Source organism: Sorex fumeus, unplaced genomic scaffold (assembly GCF_029834395.1).
Source record: "Sorex fumeus unplaced genomic scaffold, SorFum_2.1 ptg000026l, whole genome shotgun sequence".
NCBI classification, from domain to species: domain Eukaryota; kingdom Metazoa; phylum Chordata; class Mammalia; order Eulipotyphla; family Soricidae; genus Sorex; species Sorex fumeus.
Genome location: NW_026606083.1, coordinates 14,099,031 through 14,117,656, shown reverse-complemented (window position 1 = coordinate 14,117,656; position 18,626 = coordinate 14,099,031). Strand labels below are relative to the sequence as shown.

The 18,626-nt window shown below is 44.4% G+C and overlaps 1 protein-coding gene across 2 annotated transcripts in view; it reads left to right on the top strand.

Annotated features, from left to right (window-relative positions):
• Positions 1-1,630: 1,630 nt before the first annotated feature.
• TRDMT1 (tRNA aspartic acid methyltransferase 1) overlaps positions 1,631-18,626 on the top strand; it is a 46,341-nt gene continuing 29,345 nt past the window's right edge. The window contains exon 1 of one of the 2 annotated variants that reach the window (XM_056114637.1): positions 1,631-1,880. In XM_056114637.1, coding sequence (XP_055970612.1) covers positions 1,817-1,880 — 64 coding nt within the window. In that variant the 5' untranslated portion in view covers positions 1,631-1,816. The remainder of the gene's footprint in view (positions 1,881-18,626) is intronic. The other variant, XM_056114638.1, reaches the window with a different exon arrangement.

The window sequence follows — 18,626 nt, the reverse complement described above, 5'->3', positions numbered from 1 at the left end:
ATTACTGGGACCGCTTGAGCAAATCTATGAACAACAGGAGGACAGTGACAGTGTCTCTATAGACTGAAGAGACAGTACAGTGGGTAGGGTGCTTGCCTTGCATGTGGCTGACCCAGGTTCAATCCTGGACACCCCATATGGTCTCCTGAACCCACCAGGGGTGATCCCCAAGCACAGAGCCAGGAGTAAGCCATGAACGCCATTGGGTATGACCTGCAGACAAACAAAAAATCACTTGAGGGTGCTGGGGCAAAAGTACAATGGGTAGGCCCTTTGCCTTGCTTGGGCTGACTCTAGTTCAATTCCCAGCATCCCATATGGTCCAAGCCGCCAGAAGTAATCTCTGAGTGCAGAGCCAAGAGTAAATTCCTAAGCACCATCAGGTGAGCCCCCAAACCTGCCCACCCCGCAAATAACACTCAACCCTATTATAAATCACTGTGACTCTGTATAGATCTATGTATCTGTGTATTTTTAGATACTAATCTAATACACTTTTCAAAACCTGCCTTAGATGGTGTTAGTCGGTAAATGATTTCTATAAACTGAATTGGTTTCAGAGTACATTTGCTTAAAGACTTTAAAACATATCTTCCTTTTAATCTTATTTTGGGCAAGTAATTAGCATAATGAGGCTGAGTCAGGATTCACTTTTTCAAATACTAATTCTGCCAAGAATCTAATAGCTGCAGGAGACTCAGGAATCATTCTCCTTTCTCCCTTCTCCATTATTTCACAGATAAAGGAAAAACTGACTTAGCCCAAAGTCACACAACAGTTATCTGAGGTTTCAGGGATAAAGCTCAGTTCTTTGGTATTCTATCAGACAGTCCTTGTCTCAAATAAGTGATTGAAACTACAAAATGTTCAGAGGCCTGTGCACACTCAAAATTTAAAACTTTCACAAGACACATCAAAAACCATTAGTTGGTTTTATAGTTGAGATCCAAGCAGAAACACTTGACTGTTGTCTGCATTAGTTTAGCACACACGCAAAGTTCCTAAGTAACCAAATCACTCTTTACAAGGGATGCTTTTTATTTTTCCTAACAAAATCAGGGGAACAACAGGACGCATCACAATGAGAACATTTCCTCTTCTTCATTGGACCATTTTATTCATAGTCTGCAATCTGGTTTCTAAAGATCAGATCACTGCACCACCTGGGAGAAGCAACTGACCATAAATAGTCCTTCATTCTATTGACAGACAATAGACTTTATGACGGAGCTAAAATAGAATTAAGCTCACAAACAAGACCAGCATTCTGCATTCTGCTGCCCCTGAGCTGTCTTCTTGCTTAACCCTGGAACCTTCCCTAGGTGCTGCCCAGCCCCACGTGCTAACGGCTCTGCACGCAGAGTGCCAGAACCGCGAGGTCGGGGAAAGGAAGGTTTGAACAACTGCAGACTTGCAAGGTACAGAAAAGCAGCAGGCCCGAAAAATACGAGCTTTGGCTGATGCTAATACGCCTGGAGGAAAAGGTCGATTCCATCCCTCTACTGATTATTTTCCCTTTTCCACGGCCACCAAAGAAACCTTCCAAACAAGACGCATTAGGAAATAGTGTGACTGCTGGGCGGCCGGGATGCCGATCATTTGCAGCACTCTGCCCCGCCCCCTGTGGACTCCTCTCTGTCCTCTAGGCCAGGTTTGTTCCCCCCAGCAGACGTGGGTCAGCACCCCTAACCTCCAGGAAGTCTGGCAGGAGTGGGGGAACCAAAGAGCCCCGGAACCCGATGCGAGGGAGAACGCCGGAAGGAGAAGGCGGACGGACCGGCAGGCCTAGCTCGGCAGCGGCGGCGGTGGCGCGGGGATGGAGGCCCTGCGGGTCCTGGAGCTGTACAGCGGCATTGGGGGCATGCACCAGGCGCTAAGAGGTGCGGGATGGGCAGGGCGGGACACCGCGGAGGGGCAGGACCCGAGAGGCGCGGCGTTCGGGGCGGAGACTGAGCTGCTGGGCGCCTGGTGGAGCGGGAGGCCCGGAGAGAGGAAGCGTAAGAGCTCTCGGTTGTCTTGGAAACCGCCATGAGGCGGGGCTAAACCGCGCTGATAGGCGGAGCCCCCAGGTGGGAGAGGCCTCCTGTTGTCTTGGAAACCGGCGTGGGACAATGCTAAGCCGGGCTGATAGGCGGAGCCCAGTAGGCGGGGACTCCTGTTGTCGTGGAAACCTCTGTGGGCGGGGCTAAGTTGGGCTGCTAGGCGGAGCCCCGGGTGGGCGGGACCCCTGTTGTCTGGGGAACCTCCCCGCGCTTTGTCGAGGTCCTCCCAGGCTGGTCTCCGCCCACGCGCCTGGGCTGGGCCGAGTGGGTATGGGGCAGGGCTCTAGGGTTTCTTGGAGATCGCCTTTGCTTGGAGGTTCCCCCTCCTTGCCTAGGAGAGACCGAGATTTGGAGGGGGGAGGCGGTTGTTATGGAAACTGCCTCTACTCCACCCCGCCCAGGGAGGGCTCTTGGGGGTCGGATCCTAGCTCAGACTCGCGACTCAGTTGGTGCCCCCCAACCCACCTGGTGAGGTTCTGGAGTCAGACTAAGCAGAGGTCGACAAAAGGCGGTCGGGAGAACCCCACTGGAGAACTCTGCTCCCTTTCTATGACCTTGGTGGGAGTCACAGGGCCTGGGGGTGCGGGAGGGGAGGCTCCTGGGCAGGGCCCCCTGGGCAGGGCCCCTGGGCAGGGCTGCGGCTTCCCAAGGAAAAATGCAACCCAAGTGCTAGTTTGTCCAACGCAAGTGAGTACTGAGTACCAGTACTGGAGTACTCATACTCCGGTGGCAGAGAGGGGAAAGCCATGCAGATCCCTTTAGATCCGGGACCCGAGAATTGATGCCTCTTCTCCCGTTGTGACTTTGGAAATTGGTTTCTAGCTTGGGCAAAATATTCTTAAGAGAAGGATCTTTCTGAGCACTTCTGAAGATAAGGCTTGGAAAATGCGTGATTTGGTGCCTGGCCCAGTGTCGCCCCTTAAATATTATTATCACGATTTATTTGTGTGTTCCTCTGCCAGCCAAGAGGTTTTGTGTTTTCTTTGGGGCTAAATCGGACCCGAAAGGTTTATTTTTGGTGATCTTCAATCAAAAATGTTTATTGAATTCTAATTCTGTGCCAGTAATGGTGCCAGACCCTGGAGATTTGAAAGTCCATGTTTACTCTTGAAATCACTGTGGCAACCAAAACATTGAAAGTTTGCACCTTCCTTTTTTTAGTACCAAGGAAGCAAGAAATTAGTAGCATATGAGACAGATGCTTCCTACCGATTTGAGCAAGTAAATATTGAGTTTTCAGTCTAGACTAGTGACGATTGTTGGGACTTTTTTCTTACTTTCCTTTCTTCCTCACTGCTGCTGGTGTGATGGTCCTCTTCCATTTAAACTGTGCTCATAGGAGGTGATGCATCAGGTCACACTTGACCATGTGCTAATGGAGAGGTTCAGTTGTGGTACTCACACACCTCTGGCTCCGTGCAGCTGGGAAGAGTGGGAGATACCAAGGATCACAGTAGAATCTCCATGCCCTAAATGCAGCAGAGGGTCCAGAGAGTTGGATTACAGCAAGTGATTTGCATGCAAGATCCTGGCACTTCATGATCCTCCAAACTTCCTAGAGTGTGGGTATCACCAGCAGCCCCTCACAGTTCCCCCAAAAAGGAGCTACCAGGATTGTGATTATCACACGTGACATCACTGAGGATTGAACTCATGGCCTATGCTTGCAAGGAGGCATTCTAAGTCACTGAGCTATTCCCCCAGGCCCCTAAATCATTGTCCTCAATTATTTGCTGGCTCTCTATGTTCAGTTCTCCTCTCAGAGGTTCACGATCACGATCACGACCATCCTGTTATTCGTTGATTGCCTCGAGCAGGCCCCAGTAACGTCTCCTTCCTCCTAGCCCTGAGATTTTTAAAAAAGTGCCATATTCAAGGCTCTTTCAGAGTTAGGAGAATGAGACCCATCATTGTTACTGGTATTTGGCATATTGGGTACGCCACGGGGAGTTTGCCAGACTCTGCCGTGTGGGCAGGTTACATTCGGTAGCCTGCCAGTTTGTCCAAAGTAGGAATGAGATAATACCGCGTCCGCGCGCTTCCGGGAGCTGGGTTTTATAGTCTCTGAGTCTTGGCCATTGATGGAATTACACGGCGCCAGGGGGCCAGTTGGTGGGTGTGACCCCCGCCTACTGGAATTTGGAGGATCTGGGTGGAGGATGCTCAGCCCTGATCCGAGTAGGCTTGGAGATCTCAGTCCTGGGACCTGCATCATGTGTGCGGAGAGTGGTCTCAGCCTGGTGGTGGCTGGTTCTGGAGGTCTTCAGCTGCCGAAGAGTCTCTCAGAGGTTAGCAGCTTCAAAAATAAAACTCAAGTATTATTTGCACTTAAGTCATTTCTAGGTTGTTGGATGTTAGCATCTCTCTGTTTCATGTTCCCCAGTGTACCAGATTTTTAAAAGTTGCTTAATTTTATAAGCTATTTTTCAGCCATTTAAGTAGGGAACATTAGGTTAGTTGGTCTTTTTTTAAAGACTAGTTACATCCTTGAAACATAATTTACTGTTATAGTGTGTTTCTAAAACTAGAATTAATTCATGAATGAAAGACTTCATATGTGCTACTTATTGAGTTAACATTTTAAGAATTTGTTTAGACTTTTCACAGAGAATACCGTTAATTGCTCTTTGGATCCAAATCACCCTTCTGCTACAGTCATTGGGGGTCCACACTTTGCTTCCTCTTTCTGCCTCCTCTTAGTAACCCCAGTCCAGCAGTCATTATTTAAACGCTTATTTGGGTTTGGTTTTGTCTGTCCTTATACTTCGTGGTATTTGTCTTTCTCTTGATTCATTTCATTTCATATAATCTCCAGTTCTATTCTAATTGTCACATGGCAAGTTTTCATTCTTTTTTAAAATATATATATATATATACATATATATAGCTGAATACATCTGTCATTGGACATGTAGATTTTCCCCATACTTTGGCTGTTTTAAACATCTCTGCAGTGGACATAGAAGGGCCTAAACCTTTTCATGTTAGTGTTTTTATTTTCACTGGAGGGATATCTATTAGTGAAATTATTGGCTTAAATGGTAGATCCATTTTAATATTTTGAGGAACCATAGGTGATGAACCCTGTTCTCCACGTTTTCCATTGCTGCTGTACCGGTTTATGTGACTACCAGGTGTGAGGGTCCCTTTTTCTCTGTGCCCTTGCCAGGACCTGTTAGTTCTGAAATTGTGTGTGGCAGGACATGGGGTACAGGGACGAGCAGTGCTGCTGGATCAAATTCAGAGTCTTGCTAATATGAGGCACGTAACCAACCACTTGAGTCACATACCCCACCCTGATGCTGGCCCTTTTGAGTATAAGCCACACTCACAGGAGGTAGAAGGTGAGATCTCACTGTGGTTTTGAATTTCAATTTCCTGATTTAGTAATGTTGAGCATTTTTTTTTCATTTTCCTGTTTACTATCTATCTATATGTCTCCTTAGGAGAAGTATATTCAGTTCTTCTGCCTTTTTTTTTTTTTGTGGGAGATGGGGATATATCCTTTTACACTGAGTTGTAAAAGCTCTTTGTGTGTGTGTGTATGTGTGTGTGTGTGTGTGTGTGTGAGAGAGAGAGTATGTGGGTAATATCAGTATCTTCCCAGACTTATGCTGAGCATATATTTTCTGCCATTCAGGAGGATGTCGTCAGTGACTTTCTTTCGTTCTCTAGAAGCTTTGTCGTCTGTCATTATTATATTATTTTTTAATTCATTTTACATTTTTTTCTGGGCTGGAGCGATAGCATAGCGGTAGGGCGTTTGCCTTGCACACAGCTAACATGGCTGACCCGAGTTTGATTCCTCCGCCCCTCTGGGAGAGCCTGGCAAGCTACCGAGAGTATCTCGCCTGCACGGCAGAGCCTGGCAAGCTACCTGTGATGTATTCGATATGCCAAACACAGTAACAACAAAGTCTCCAATGGAGACGTTACTGGGCCCGCTCGAGCAAATCGATGAACAACGGGAGGACAGTGACAGTGACAGTGACATTTTTTCTGATCCTTAGATTTGATTCCTTCAAAGACCTCACTGAAGCCAGTGTCTTCCATGGCTTCAGGTCTTACATACAAGTCTTTTTTTGAAGTCATTTTTTATGCATATGTGAGATAATGGTTTAGTTTTATTCTTTTGCATGTGGTTATCAAGTTTTCCCAGCAACAGTTTAAGAGAATTTCTTTCTCCATCGTTTGCTTTTACTCCTTTGTCATGAATTAACTGACCCTGTATGTGGGGGGTTATTTTTGGATTCTTAATTCTATTCCATTTGTTGATGTGTATTGATTTATTTATTCCATTTATTATTCTTTGTATTATTCATTTTTCACCGTTGTTAATCTCTTGGGAATGATATATTTTGTATGTATATTTAATTTGCAGGGTTTTTTGTTGTTGCTGTTGCTCGTGACAGTTTTTTTTTCTTCTGTTACCCAGGGTAATCAGAATTTGTATAAATATTTGTATTGCTGTTACTATTTGTATTGCTGTTACTATTTGTATTGCTGTTACTATCGCTGGAGCGATAGCACAGCGGGTAGGGCGTTCGCCTTACAAGCGGCCAACATGGCCGACCCGAGTTCGATTCCTCCGCCCCTCTCGGAGAGCCCGGCAAGCTACCGAGAGTATTCGATATGCCAGACACAGTAACAACAAAGTCTCCAATGGAGACGTTACTGGGCCCGCTCGAGCAAATCGACGATCAACGGGAGGGCCCTTTTTAGGGCTGTTACTACCATGCTAAATCTGTTGTACTAACTGTTAAATGCTAAATGTGCTGTACTACCTGTTAAATTACTATTTTAGGAGGAGACCTTCTAACAGCAATGGAGGCCCAGGGCCTTCTCCCAGGGGTACTGAGCAGGCCTGATGCTTTGATGCTCAGGCCAGGGCTCATCAGGTAACCCTGGCAGTGCTCAAGGAGCCACACAGTGCTGGGCGTCCAGCTGAGAGCACGGGCTGGAGCTATACTGACCCTCAGCTCTTCCATTATTCCAAGTCCTCTCACTGCCCCCCCCTTTCATTCTGCTTTCCTACTTCGTCCTCTTTCCAGACAACAAACAGTGCTCTTCTGCACAATAAGCCGGTCCCACCATTTCTCTGCTGTTAAGAGCTTCCCTGAGTGAGGATGACCGTCCCGTCTAAGGAGGCCAGGGAGATTCAGCCCCTGTCTGCTCCCCGGCTTTCTCAACCTCTCCTGTCAGGGCGCACTGTCTTCGCTCCTGGTGTTCCTCCAACCCTCCCATGTGTGACCCTCTGTCCCCGCCCTGCCCACTGCAGCTGTGGTTCATCTCTCACGTCTCTGTGCTGATGTGGCCTCCTCCAAGTCTGCACCTTTGACTGATCTTCCCGCAGCCTTCCTCCCTTGGTGCTCTCTCCCCTGTCACAATTAGCAGTTAACCCTTCCAGACTAATATCAAGACTTTTTCGTAGCTGTAGCGTATAACATTTTACTGTTTTAGGGGCGTAACTTCATGCCTTTGTGTATATTAAGTTCTAGGGTTTACTAACCTACCACTAAAGTTCCAGCGTTGTCCCTCTGCCAGAAAGACCCCTCTCTCCAGGCCTCTCTCTCGCGGACTCCCACTTTCCTCTGACAACCACTGTAGTTTCCACCAACTCCCAGGGTTAGTTATACGATTTCTTCCCATTTTGTTTGACTTAGAGATTTGTATTCCACATCTAAATGGAAATGACTGCTACCAGCCTTTCATTTCTTATATACTTAGCATAATATTCTCATACTTTAGCATCGCCAACTTGAATCCCATTCATTGTATTCCCCAGAGATGCCATTTCATCTGCTTTTAGTGGAAAAGTATATATTTCTTTGGCTATGTAGATCACAACTTTTTTACCTACTCATTTCTTGATTGGCGTTATGGTAGATTCTGAGCTTTGTCTTATTATAAAGACCACTGTGAACTTTATTTATTTTTGGGGTCACACCTGGCAATGCACAGGGGTTACTCCTGGCTCTGCACTCAGGAATTACTCCTGGCAGTGCTCGGGGGGACCATAGCCATATAGGATGCTGGGAATCGAACCCGGGTTGGCCATGTGCAAGGCAAATGCCCCACCCGCTGTGCTATTGCTCCAGCCCCTGCTGTGAATTTTAGAGTAAAAAAAAAATTTTTTTTTGAATTAGTTTTCATGTCTTTCAGATAAATAGCTAAGGGTGAGATTGCTAAATCAAGGAAATATTTTCCTTTTTTTGTTTAAAGGACTCTCTTTTACTGTTTTCTGTAGAGGCTGTAGTAATTTCAACCAGTGGTGTAACAGAGGTTTTTATTTTTCAGAGATATCCATTATATCTGATGCACATATCTTACCGATACTTGTTTATCTTTCGAAGTTCATTTGAAAAAAATGCAGGACACCATGTCGCCGCCACAGAGGGGGACAGGCAGAGAGACAGACACCCTTCCCCTCCCAGGGTGGCATAGCAACATAGTTAAATACACAGTCCAGATGCATTTCGGTTGGGTATTATCTTTTTTGCTCAGATTTTCCCAGCATCATTCAAGCCTGATTTTCAGGGAGAAATGTTGGATGATTTACTTTCCACTGATCTCTTTGCATATAAGGAAATGTCTCGCGGCTGGCAACATGGTGTCCATATTTTAGAGCCTAATGAACAGCCAGGTATGTGACTGCATTGACGAGGCATGTGGGGCTTCATGGGTTGGGGGATGGAATTGGCCCTGCTCCTCGCCATGATATTGCTCCCGGTTGCCACCCTCAAATGCCTCCTCCGCCTTCTGACCAACCATGAACCCAGAGGCACACATACTAATCTTGGAACACAGGCCCTTCTGGCAGTAATCCCTCTAGGTTTTTTACTAAAATATTAGAATTGCAAATTTGTGTGGCCACTATTGTGGCCACACAACATCATATGCTCTTCATAATCAACATTAGAAAACAAATTTTCTAATGATGTCTTTGTGGCAGGTCTGAATGTTGGGAAAAATTCCAAATAACAGTGGTGGGTCTTATGTCATAATATTGAATGTGATCAACGTAGAGAGAGAGAGAGTAAAGTGGAAATCTGCCACACAGGTGGGGGGGTGGTTGGGAGGGGGGTATACTGGGGTTCTTGGTGGTGGAAAATGTGCACTGGTGAAGGGATGAGTATTTGATTATTGTATGACCAACCGAGACTTGAACTGAAAGACATTGTTACTGTTCTCACGGTGATTCAACAAATAAAAAAATAAATAAAGTTAGTGAAATTAACAACAACAACAGGAAAACAAAGTTCATTTGATGCACTGTGGTTAAGTTTTTTTTATTATAAAGATGTTATTTTTAATACTAGTAAAATAGATGATAATGGCAAATGCTACTTTTTATTTTATTTATTTTTTGCTTTTTGAGTCACACCCTGCGATGCACAGGGGTTACTCCTGGCTCTGCACTCAGGAATTACTCCTGGCGGTGCTTGGGGGACCATAGCCATATGGGATGCTGGGATTTGAACCCAGGTCGGTCACGTGCAAGGCAAACACCCTACCCACTGTGCTATCGCTCCAGTCCCAGAATGATACTTTTTAAAAAGAACCTACTCTATGTCTTTAATAAGCTAATTAATGTAGGTCCAGTACTTATTTTTGTTTAGTTTTTGAGTTTGGGGCTACACCCAGCAGTGCTCTGGGCTTACTCCTGGCTCTGTGCTTGGGATCACTCCTGGCTGTGCCCATGGGACCAAATGTGGTACCAGGGATCAAACCAGGGATGGCTCTCTGCAAGGCAAGTGCCTTACCTGCTGTATGATCTCTCACCAGTACTATAACTTGTTTTTTTCATGATAATTTGGGTGGAGGGATATGGGGTCTTTTCCAGTGCTGCTAGGGACACCAAGGCAATTCCTGCTGATGCTCAACCTGGTGGTTTGGCCCTAGTGGTTCCCAAGGGTGTCACCAGAGCCACACCCAGCAGTGCTAGGGGCCACTGTGATCCCAGAGATCCAATGGAGGGTGTTACTCAAGCAAGGCCTATGCACTGTCCCTTTGAGGTGTACCTCCAGCACTGTTTCTGGAGATTTGGTTGGAGAAAACATGAATACAATGAGAATATTTCTCAAAAGTTGTTTAATAAAAGTCACTTGGATATTTCAGCAAAATTCTTTCACTATCTGTATAATAACAATGGCCATAAATGTGTTTTGGATATTCTTGTACGAAAAGCTGAAGGATTGGCTTTTATCCTAGGTGTTCCTTTTTGTTTTTTACTGTTTTTGGCGGGCCAGAGCGATAGCACAGTGGGTAGGGCATTTGCCTTACAGGCGAATGACACAGCTGACCCAAGTTCGAATCCTCCGCCCCTCTCGGAGAGCCCGGCAAGCTATCGAGAGTATCTCGTCCTCACAGCAAAGCCTGGCAAGCTACCTGTGACGTATTCGATATGCCAAACACAGTAACAAGTCTCACAATGTTACTGGGCCTGCTCGAGCAAATCGATGAACAATGAATGGGAGGACAGTGACAGTGACAGTGACTGTTTTTGGTGTTTGAGGCATCCCTGCAGTCTCGGAATGTCTAACTCTGTGCTCAGGGGCCTCTTCCGGTGATAGTGGATGCGAGGGTCTGGGAAGGTGGGTACCGTATCTGGGTCAGCCCTATGCCAACTCAGGCGCCCCGCCCTCTGTACTGTCTCTGGCCCCTTGTGCCAGCTGCCCATATTGGGCTTGCGCACATAGTGCGTGTGGAATGCCAGTGAGTGCTTCATAGGAGAGGCCAGGAAGGGGGTCCTGGCCCCATCACCCACGTTAACACCCGAGACTGGACTGGGCATCTAATCTCCTTGCTAGCCTGAAACTCCAAGGTGCACTTCTGCTCAGGGAGTGGCACTTGCTGTGCCCCCTGCCTGGAAGGCTGCCCCCAGGTAGCCCCTTCTGTTCCATCTGTTCCTTGTCTTCACTTGAAGTTGTCTTTGCAGTTTCCCCAATTACTGTGGGGGTCGCACCCTCTGCCTTGTGCCCCTGCCTGTCCCCTGGGCGCTCCCTCCCTAGCTCACCAGTCTTTCCCTAGCAAATGAAGCCCGCCAGGGTGGGGTTTGTTTGTGTCCGCTTGGGTTTGTTGTGTTCCATACGCTGTTGTGTTCTCGGTGTCTAAAGCAGTGCATCATGTAGGATTAGACACTCAGTAAATATTTGTGGAACGGCTAAATAAGTTCGGGTGTTTGAATGTTTTAATGGTCGATGCAACTGTCAGCTTACATTTTAAAGGGTATGCTAGTTTACATCCTTTCAGATAGTCTTGCTCCAGCCGTGCTTGTGTGATCATAAATAAGTCCTACTTTTCTTTCCTAAATTTTTGGTCATCATTTCCTATTTTTTAATTTGTTCTTTTTTTTTTTTTTTTTTTTGGCTAAAGCACCATGATTCACCAAGTTATTTATAGCAGAGTTTTAGGCGTAGTGTTTCAGCACCAATTTCCCCATCACTAGTGTCAACTTACCTCCGCCAGAGTCCCCAGGTACCCTCCCACCCGCCACCTGCCTATTTACTGGCATATTTTTAAGCTTATCTGTTATTAAAACTATTCAGTTCTCTAAATTATTTAAATTTTTTTGATTAGTAGGAAGTTAGATATTTAAAATATTTTTACATTTGTTCTTTTTAATTTTTGGTTTCCAATAATGCATTTATTAAAAATTGATAGACACTGAAGGCATCATTATTCATTTAGTAGATAATTATTGTGTGGTTTATCTGTCAAGTATTATTCGGTATGATGGAGATTTATCATTAACATTTTTTTCCTTCAGAGATTATGGTCTTCTAGGAAATGCTGATGTTACAAAAATAAGAAAATAAAAAAAAATACAGAACACTCACGCAGGGATAAATGCTGTCGAGGATTTTTATGTTTTTGACTTTATTCTACATCTGTGTGAACATGAAAATGAATTATAATTTTTTAATTTGAAAGCTTTTAATTAATATAAACTTAATTATAATAGAGAAGGGAGCACCAATTATAATTTTTTTAACATGGACTATCTTGAGTTTTTTCTTTCCACTAAATAAACATAAACTTTCAGTATTTGTGTAGCATTTCGTCTTTTTTTAAAGTTTAATACTTCTTCAAAGTAGTCATCGACTTGTGGACATTTCGATTGCTCATAATTTTTCACTCTTATTAACAAAAAGTGCTTATCTTTTCCATAAATTAGTTTTCTACATCTTTATTCCTCTCTCTATATTAGTTTCCTGTTGCTTCTATAAATAATTACCACAGACTCAGTGGCTTCAAGCAGCACAGATTTATCATTTTAAGAGTTTTGGAGGTCAGAAGTTTGAAAATCAAGGTATTCCCAGGGCTGTGTTTCTGCTGGATGTTCTCGGGAAGAATCGTTTTCTTGCCCTTTTGGCTAGGGAGGTCCAGCGGCATTCTTGACCCTGGCTCCTTCCTTTGTCTTCAAAGCCAGGCCAGCATCTTCCATTCTGTTACTCTGCCCTCTGCTTCTCTTAGCCCATCCAACGCCAGCCCTGTCCTTGGGCTTGCATTGGCCTAAGTGCACACCCTCTTAAAAAAGTCTGCCATCAAAACTGTAAAGTCCCTGTGGCCACATAAGGCACATGTTCACAGGTGTCAGGGGTTAGGAGGTGGACATCTCTGGGGGTGACAGGGGGTCCTACTTGAGGGTATGTGTCCACATATAAAATTGCTCCTTTTGAAGACAATGTCTAAGGCATTTGAGCCAGACCACCAAGTTACTCTCTAAAGCAGTGGGCCTGTAGTTGAGACCCACAGAGGCCACAAGGCAGTGGCCATCACCATGTCTGTTCTAGCATTTACTCTTAAGTCTTTGTGCTTTTGACAATGCCAATTTGGTCTTGGTAAACATTGTAGTAAACATTAGTAAACATGGATTGGGCGTTTTATCCTGTGCCCATACAAATATTAGAGGTGCCTAGGGATTAAGTAATTTTATCTGCAAAACCCTATGACATATTGTCAGTGTTACTGATAATGACACAGAGGCATAATGAGGCCAAGTAGCTTGATATGGTTGGAAATGGTGGAACTAAAATTTAAACATAGGTCAAGAAGGTGTGTGCTAGTTGGCCATACGCTAAACCTTCCATCCTCAGGATTTAGGAATGCTCACACATGCAGAACCAAAGATCTCTGTAGGGAAACCCGTGATAGCCTGGGTTGAAATAATAGCATCATCTATTATTTGTGGAATACTCTGTGACTTAATGGGAAAAGGATTTGGGGAAATACACAGGTATCAGATATGTGAATGAGGATCAAATTCATTAAAATGCATTTATCTCTGAGATCTTATAGTGATCCTGTACATTCATTTCTTCTCTGACTTCTATGAATGTGTAAAATGTTATCATTTTTTAAAAAACTATGAGGAAACTTCATATTATATTGATGAACCACTTTGTAGTCATATTATGGTGATGGACCACACATTAATGTTCAATCACTGAAAAGCAAATTTACATAAAGCAGTGTCTTTGTTGCATAACCTAAAACAGACTGAATCTTATATGTTTGTGTTGTTTGTGTCTGAACTCTTTAATTCTTTTTTTGTTGTTTTGTGGGCCACACTTGGCCATCACTACTTATAGGCTTGGGGGATCATATGGGGTGCCAGGGATGGAACCCGGGTCAGCCACGTGTATGGCAAGTGCCTTATCTGCTATACTATTGCTCTGGCCCTTTAAATGTATTTTAAAACATGGGAGTGTACTTAATAACTAAAGAGTAAGGTCTTAGTTTTTAATGAGAAAATGGAAAAGACAGATTTAGGGCTTTGAGTTCTGTTTTGGTTTGGTGCTAATTACTTATTTTAAAATGCTACAATAATGTAATTTTACTTTTTATTCATTTTTTATTTATTTTATTTTTATAAAGTTGTTCACAATATGTGATTACATTTAATATTCGAACACTAATCCCACCACCATTACACCTTCCTGCCACCATATTTCCATCCCAAACCCTGTTCCCAAACCCTGTCCCCAAAGCAGAACCGAAATAATTTATTTTGTATTGCTTGTTATGAATAACCCACTAAAAATGATCCATAAAATGTTTCTTAGAGGAAAGTGTGTGAAGATTGTTGTATTTCACCCAGGAGCCATTAAGCCCTGCCATAAGAGCTTAGTAACATGTTGTTATAGGTTGAAACTTGTGTGTTTATGTGTGTATCTATATAAATATATTTCCCCCTAAGATTGGTTGCCTTCTGCTTTAAGCCCAATTAAATGTGGTGTGCAACTCTTGGTGTATTTGTGGTGTAAAGTATGAGATGTTGCGTGGCCACCAAGTTCTTTTGATATGGATAGTTGGTGGGATAAAATAGCATAAGCTGCACTGGTTTATGTGTGTGTCTTTGTGTAAGGTGGGTGGAGCTGTTCCAGGCTGATGGGCAGCACTTGAGACTGCATCCAAAGCTTCCTTGTCTGACTTTAATAATTACTTTCCTTGGATGATTTCTCAGGGTCATGTCCAAGGGGAGGATTGAGTTCTTTTGTTTCGGTATAAAGCTAGAAGGTTTTGTGTGTGTGTGTGTGTGTGTGTGTGTGTGTGTGTTTATTTGTGTTGATTGATTATAAAAGTAGTAGATTTTTGTGGGAGGGAAAAATAGCAAGTAAAAAAAAATTTAAAAGAAGAAGTAAGAATTAATCCTTAGGAGCTAACCCCTGTTGGTTTTCTCCCTTCTTATTTTCTTCCTTATTCATGCATGTACATGCACATAAATTATACAAAATTTGTATTATTATTCAATAGAATACATAGTAACTTAAAATAAAAATTTGTATTATTGTTCATTAGGATACGTAGTAACTTAAAAATATAGGTATCAGGGGCCTGTGAGCCAGCACAGAGGTTAAGGCATTTGCCTTATTATTCTCTGCTGACCCTGGTTTGATCCCCACCACATCGGGTCCCCCAAGCACTGCTCAGAATGGCAACGAGACACAGAGCACCCACCACTGTGTGACCCCAAACTTCTTCCTGTCCCCCTTAAAATAGCCCCCCAATGTGGATATCACTACTTCTCTAGCATAAATTGCCAAAGTGGAATAGGTAAGTATAGTAATAGGTTGACCCAATGTCTAGTCAATAGGCGTTTTTTTTGTATGCTTACCTGGGCTGTTTATTTATTTTTGCATCACACTTGGCAATGCACAGGGGTTCTCCTGGCTTATACACTCAGGAATTACTCCTGGTGGTGCTCGGGGGACCATATGGGATGCTGGAAATTGAACGTGGGTCGGCCGCGTGCAAAGCAAATGCCCTACCCGCTGTGCTATCGCTCCAGCCCTGTACTGTTTATTTTATTAAATCTTTGATAATTTGATAGGTGGAACTTACTCATAAGGATTTCTCTCACTATTGATGAGATTTAACATCCTTTCAGATGTAAATTAATCTTTTAAATTTATTTTATTCTTTAATTGAATCACTGTGAGCTACACAGTTAAAAAGTTGTTCGTGATTGGGTTTCAGTCATAAAGTGTTCCAACAGCCATTCCCTTTCAATGTTAATTTATTTTTTAAAATCAATTTTGAATTGTGTGTTATTGAAATGTTTCTTAATTGTATTTTCAGAATTGAGATTTAATAAGATTTGGTAAGATCGTACAAGTGAAAGTACTCTCTGCTGCAAGAAAGACATTAGAGATTTGCTTTACAAACAGCTCAGTACATATTTGTTGTACTTAGAATATATATATAGGAATATGTAATTGAGTAGCCCAGAATGAAATCTCTTTCTAAAATTGGGACTTTCTCATTTATTGCCTCAATTTAGGACACTTGGGAAGTGTTTGATTAAGGGAAGCACTTCCAGTTTGCAAACATACAGTTAATTAATTTCTTATTCACAAGGCTTTTGGCTTTCTCATTCCTCTGCTTGCCAATTTGAAATGTATTTTCTCATGGTGACAAAGAATAATTGTGTGTTCTTTCGAATGCCCCTTAGAGCCATCCTTTTGAAGTTATAGAAAACTCAACCCAAAGTGGTTTACATAAAAGTGTTTCTTTTCTTTTTTTCTGTTATTTATATTTCTGGGATGCTGTTGGGCCAGGACATTCTCACTCTGTGCTTGGAGGACCGTGTACTGTGCTGGGGATTGAACCAGGGTTGGCAGCACACATGGCAAGCACCCTAACACCTGTACTGTCTCTCTAGCCCCCAAAGTGGTCAATTCTGACTCATGTAATGACCAAACCCAAATGCAGGCCTGGTTGGGGGTCAGAATTGAGGAAGGGGCTCACATCATGTCACTAGAAGCAATTACTTTATATCTTTTTTATTTAAAACCAAGCTCCTGGAAGAACAATGCAGAGTCTCTTGCCCCTGCACCTGGCTGTCCTCACCGGGGCCCCTTGGAGGGGGGCGGGTTGAGTTTCCCTCTCCACACTTAGCAGAGCCCGGGCAGCTGAAGACCTCCGGGACCCAGCCACAGCCATGCTGAGACCATTCTCCACACGCTAGGACAAGCCTCATGCATGAAGAAACTGGCAGAGGAACCCAGGTGTGCAGGACCCGGGGCTGAGATCTCCAAGCCTACTCGGTTCGGGACTGGGCCTCCTCCACCCAGATCCCCCATCTTCCAGTAGCTAGACAGTTACACCCACCAACTGCCATGTAACCCCATCAATGGCCAAGATCCAGAGACTATAAAACCAAGCTCCCAGAAGTGCGCGGCAGCACGACCTCTTATTGTTTAGTTCTCACTCTCAGAGAATGCTCGCATATATGCCTGACTGGGAAACCCTGTAAAGGTGATTAGAGGCTGCTCCAAAAGCCCCCATCCCTCTTGGAGAGCCCGGCAAGCTCCCGAGAGTATCCCACCCACACGGCAGAGCCTGGCAAGCTACCCGTGGCATACTCGATATGCCAAAAACAGTAACAGTGATGGTTCTCACTCCTCTGACCCTGAGAGATCCCCCAATATGCCATCGGGCTACACTAGCATGTGACAGGGATGAATGGAGATGTTACTGGTGCCTGCTCGAGCAAATCGATGAACAACGGGGTGATAGTGATAATTGATAGTGGTATCTTTTTAAAATTTTTATTGTTTTATTATTTATTGAATTACTGTGAGATACAGTTACAAAACTTTCTTTCTTTTCTTTTTTTAAATTAATTTATTTATTGAATCACCGTGAGAAAAGTTACAAAGCTTTCAGGTTTAAGTCTTGGTCATACAGTGATCAAACACCCATCCCTTCACCAGTGCATATTTTCCATCACCAAGAACCCCAATATAGCCCCCCATCCCACCTTTCCCGATGCCTGTGAGGCAGATGATTTCCACTTAACTCTCTCTCTCTCTCTCTCCTTTGATTACATTCATTATTTCGACAAAAGATGCACCATTATTATTTGGAATCTCCCCCCATTAATCAGACCTGCTGAAAAGGCATTGTGAAATAATTTGTTTTCTATTGCTGATTATGAAGACCATATGATGTTGCGATTTTGGATTTCTGATATTTTACTAATTAAGTCTGGAGGGATTTCTGCCAAAAGCCACATAGTTATGAGATTGGTTTGTGTGCCTCTGGGGCCATGGCCATGCCAGAGAGCTGCTCATGGGGGACAAATTTTGGCTTTGGAGGGGCGGGAAGGACGTGCCGGTTCTGCCCCCCATTCCATGAGGCCGCAGTTACCCCGTTATCACCAGCTCATACCTGGCTGTCCAATAAGCTCTGAGGTGGTGGCCACTGTGCTGCTTGGCGGGGGGTGGGGGGAGGAGGAGGTGGAAAAGACAGATACCCTTTCCCTGGCGAGGGGGGGGAGTGTTCCGCACCATAGTTCAATGTATAGTCCATTCACATTTCTGCCAAAAGCTGCTGGGCTCCGAATTAAGTCCATGTGCCTCTGGGGCTGTGGCCGTGCTAGAGAGCCGCTTGTGGGGGGCAACTCTCGGCCTTGGCAGGGCGGTCCAAAGCTTTCATGTTTGAGTTTCAGTCATACAATGATCCAACACCCATTCCTCCACCAGTGCACATTTTCCATCACCAATGTCCCCAGTGTACCCCACCCCTTCTTCCCAACCCTCCACCTGCCTCTATGGCAGACAGTTTCCCCTCTCTATCTTATTTGGCATTTTTTCTGGTATGGCTTTTCCGACTGCATCTAGACAGAGTAGGATCTATTCTTATATCTTTCCAGTTAAACTCAGAAAGATCAGCCTCACTTCCTCACCCCCACAACTGGAAAGGCTCTCTCTTACTCTCCTGATTGTTCATTTTGAGCCAGTGGGGTCAATATCATCCTGAAACCACCTTTGCAGGTCTCATGGGCACGGGCACTTAACAGCCATCTCAGAAGAACTAGGGTCTGGTCTCCAGGGTTTCAACCACTTTGAAAGAAAATTGAGGGACGTAAGAGTCCCCCAGAGAAGACCTGGAACTGTTGCCAGGAAAGACACTGTCAGAGAGGGCATTTGCATGCAGCCATGCTGGGCTGGAGACCCAGTACTGCTACGGCACCCCCATCCCACCAGGATCGTGCTTAATATGTGGAGGATTGAGCTTGTGGCTTCCTGCCGGCCAGGTGGGTGTGCATCTGCTGAAGTATTCCCGGACTCCCCT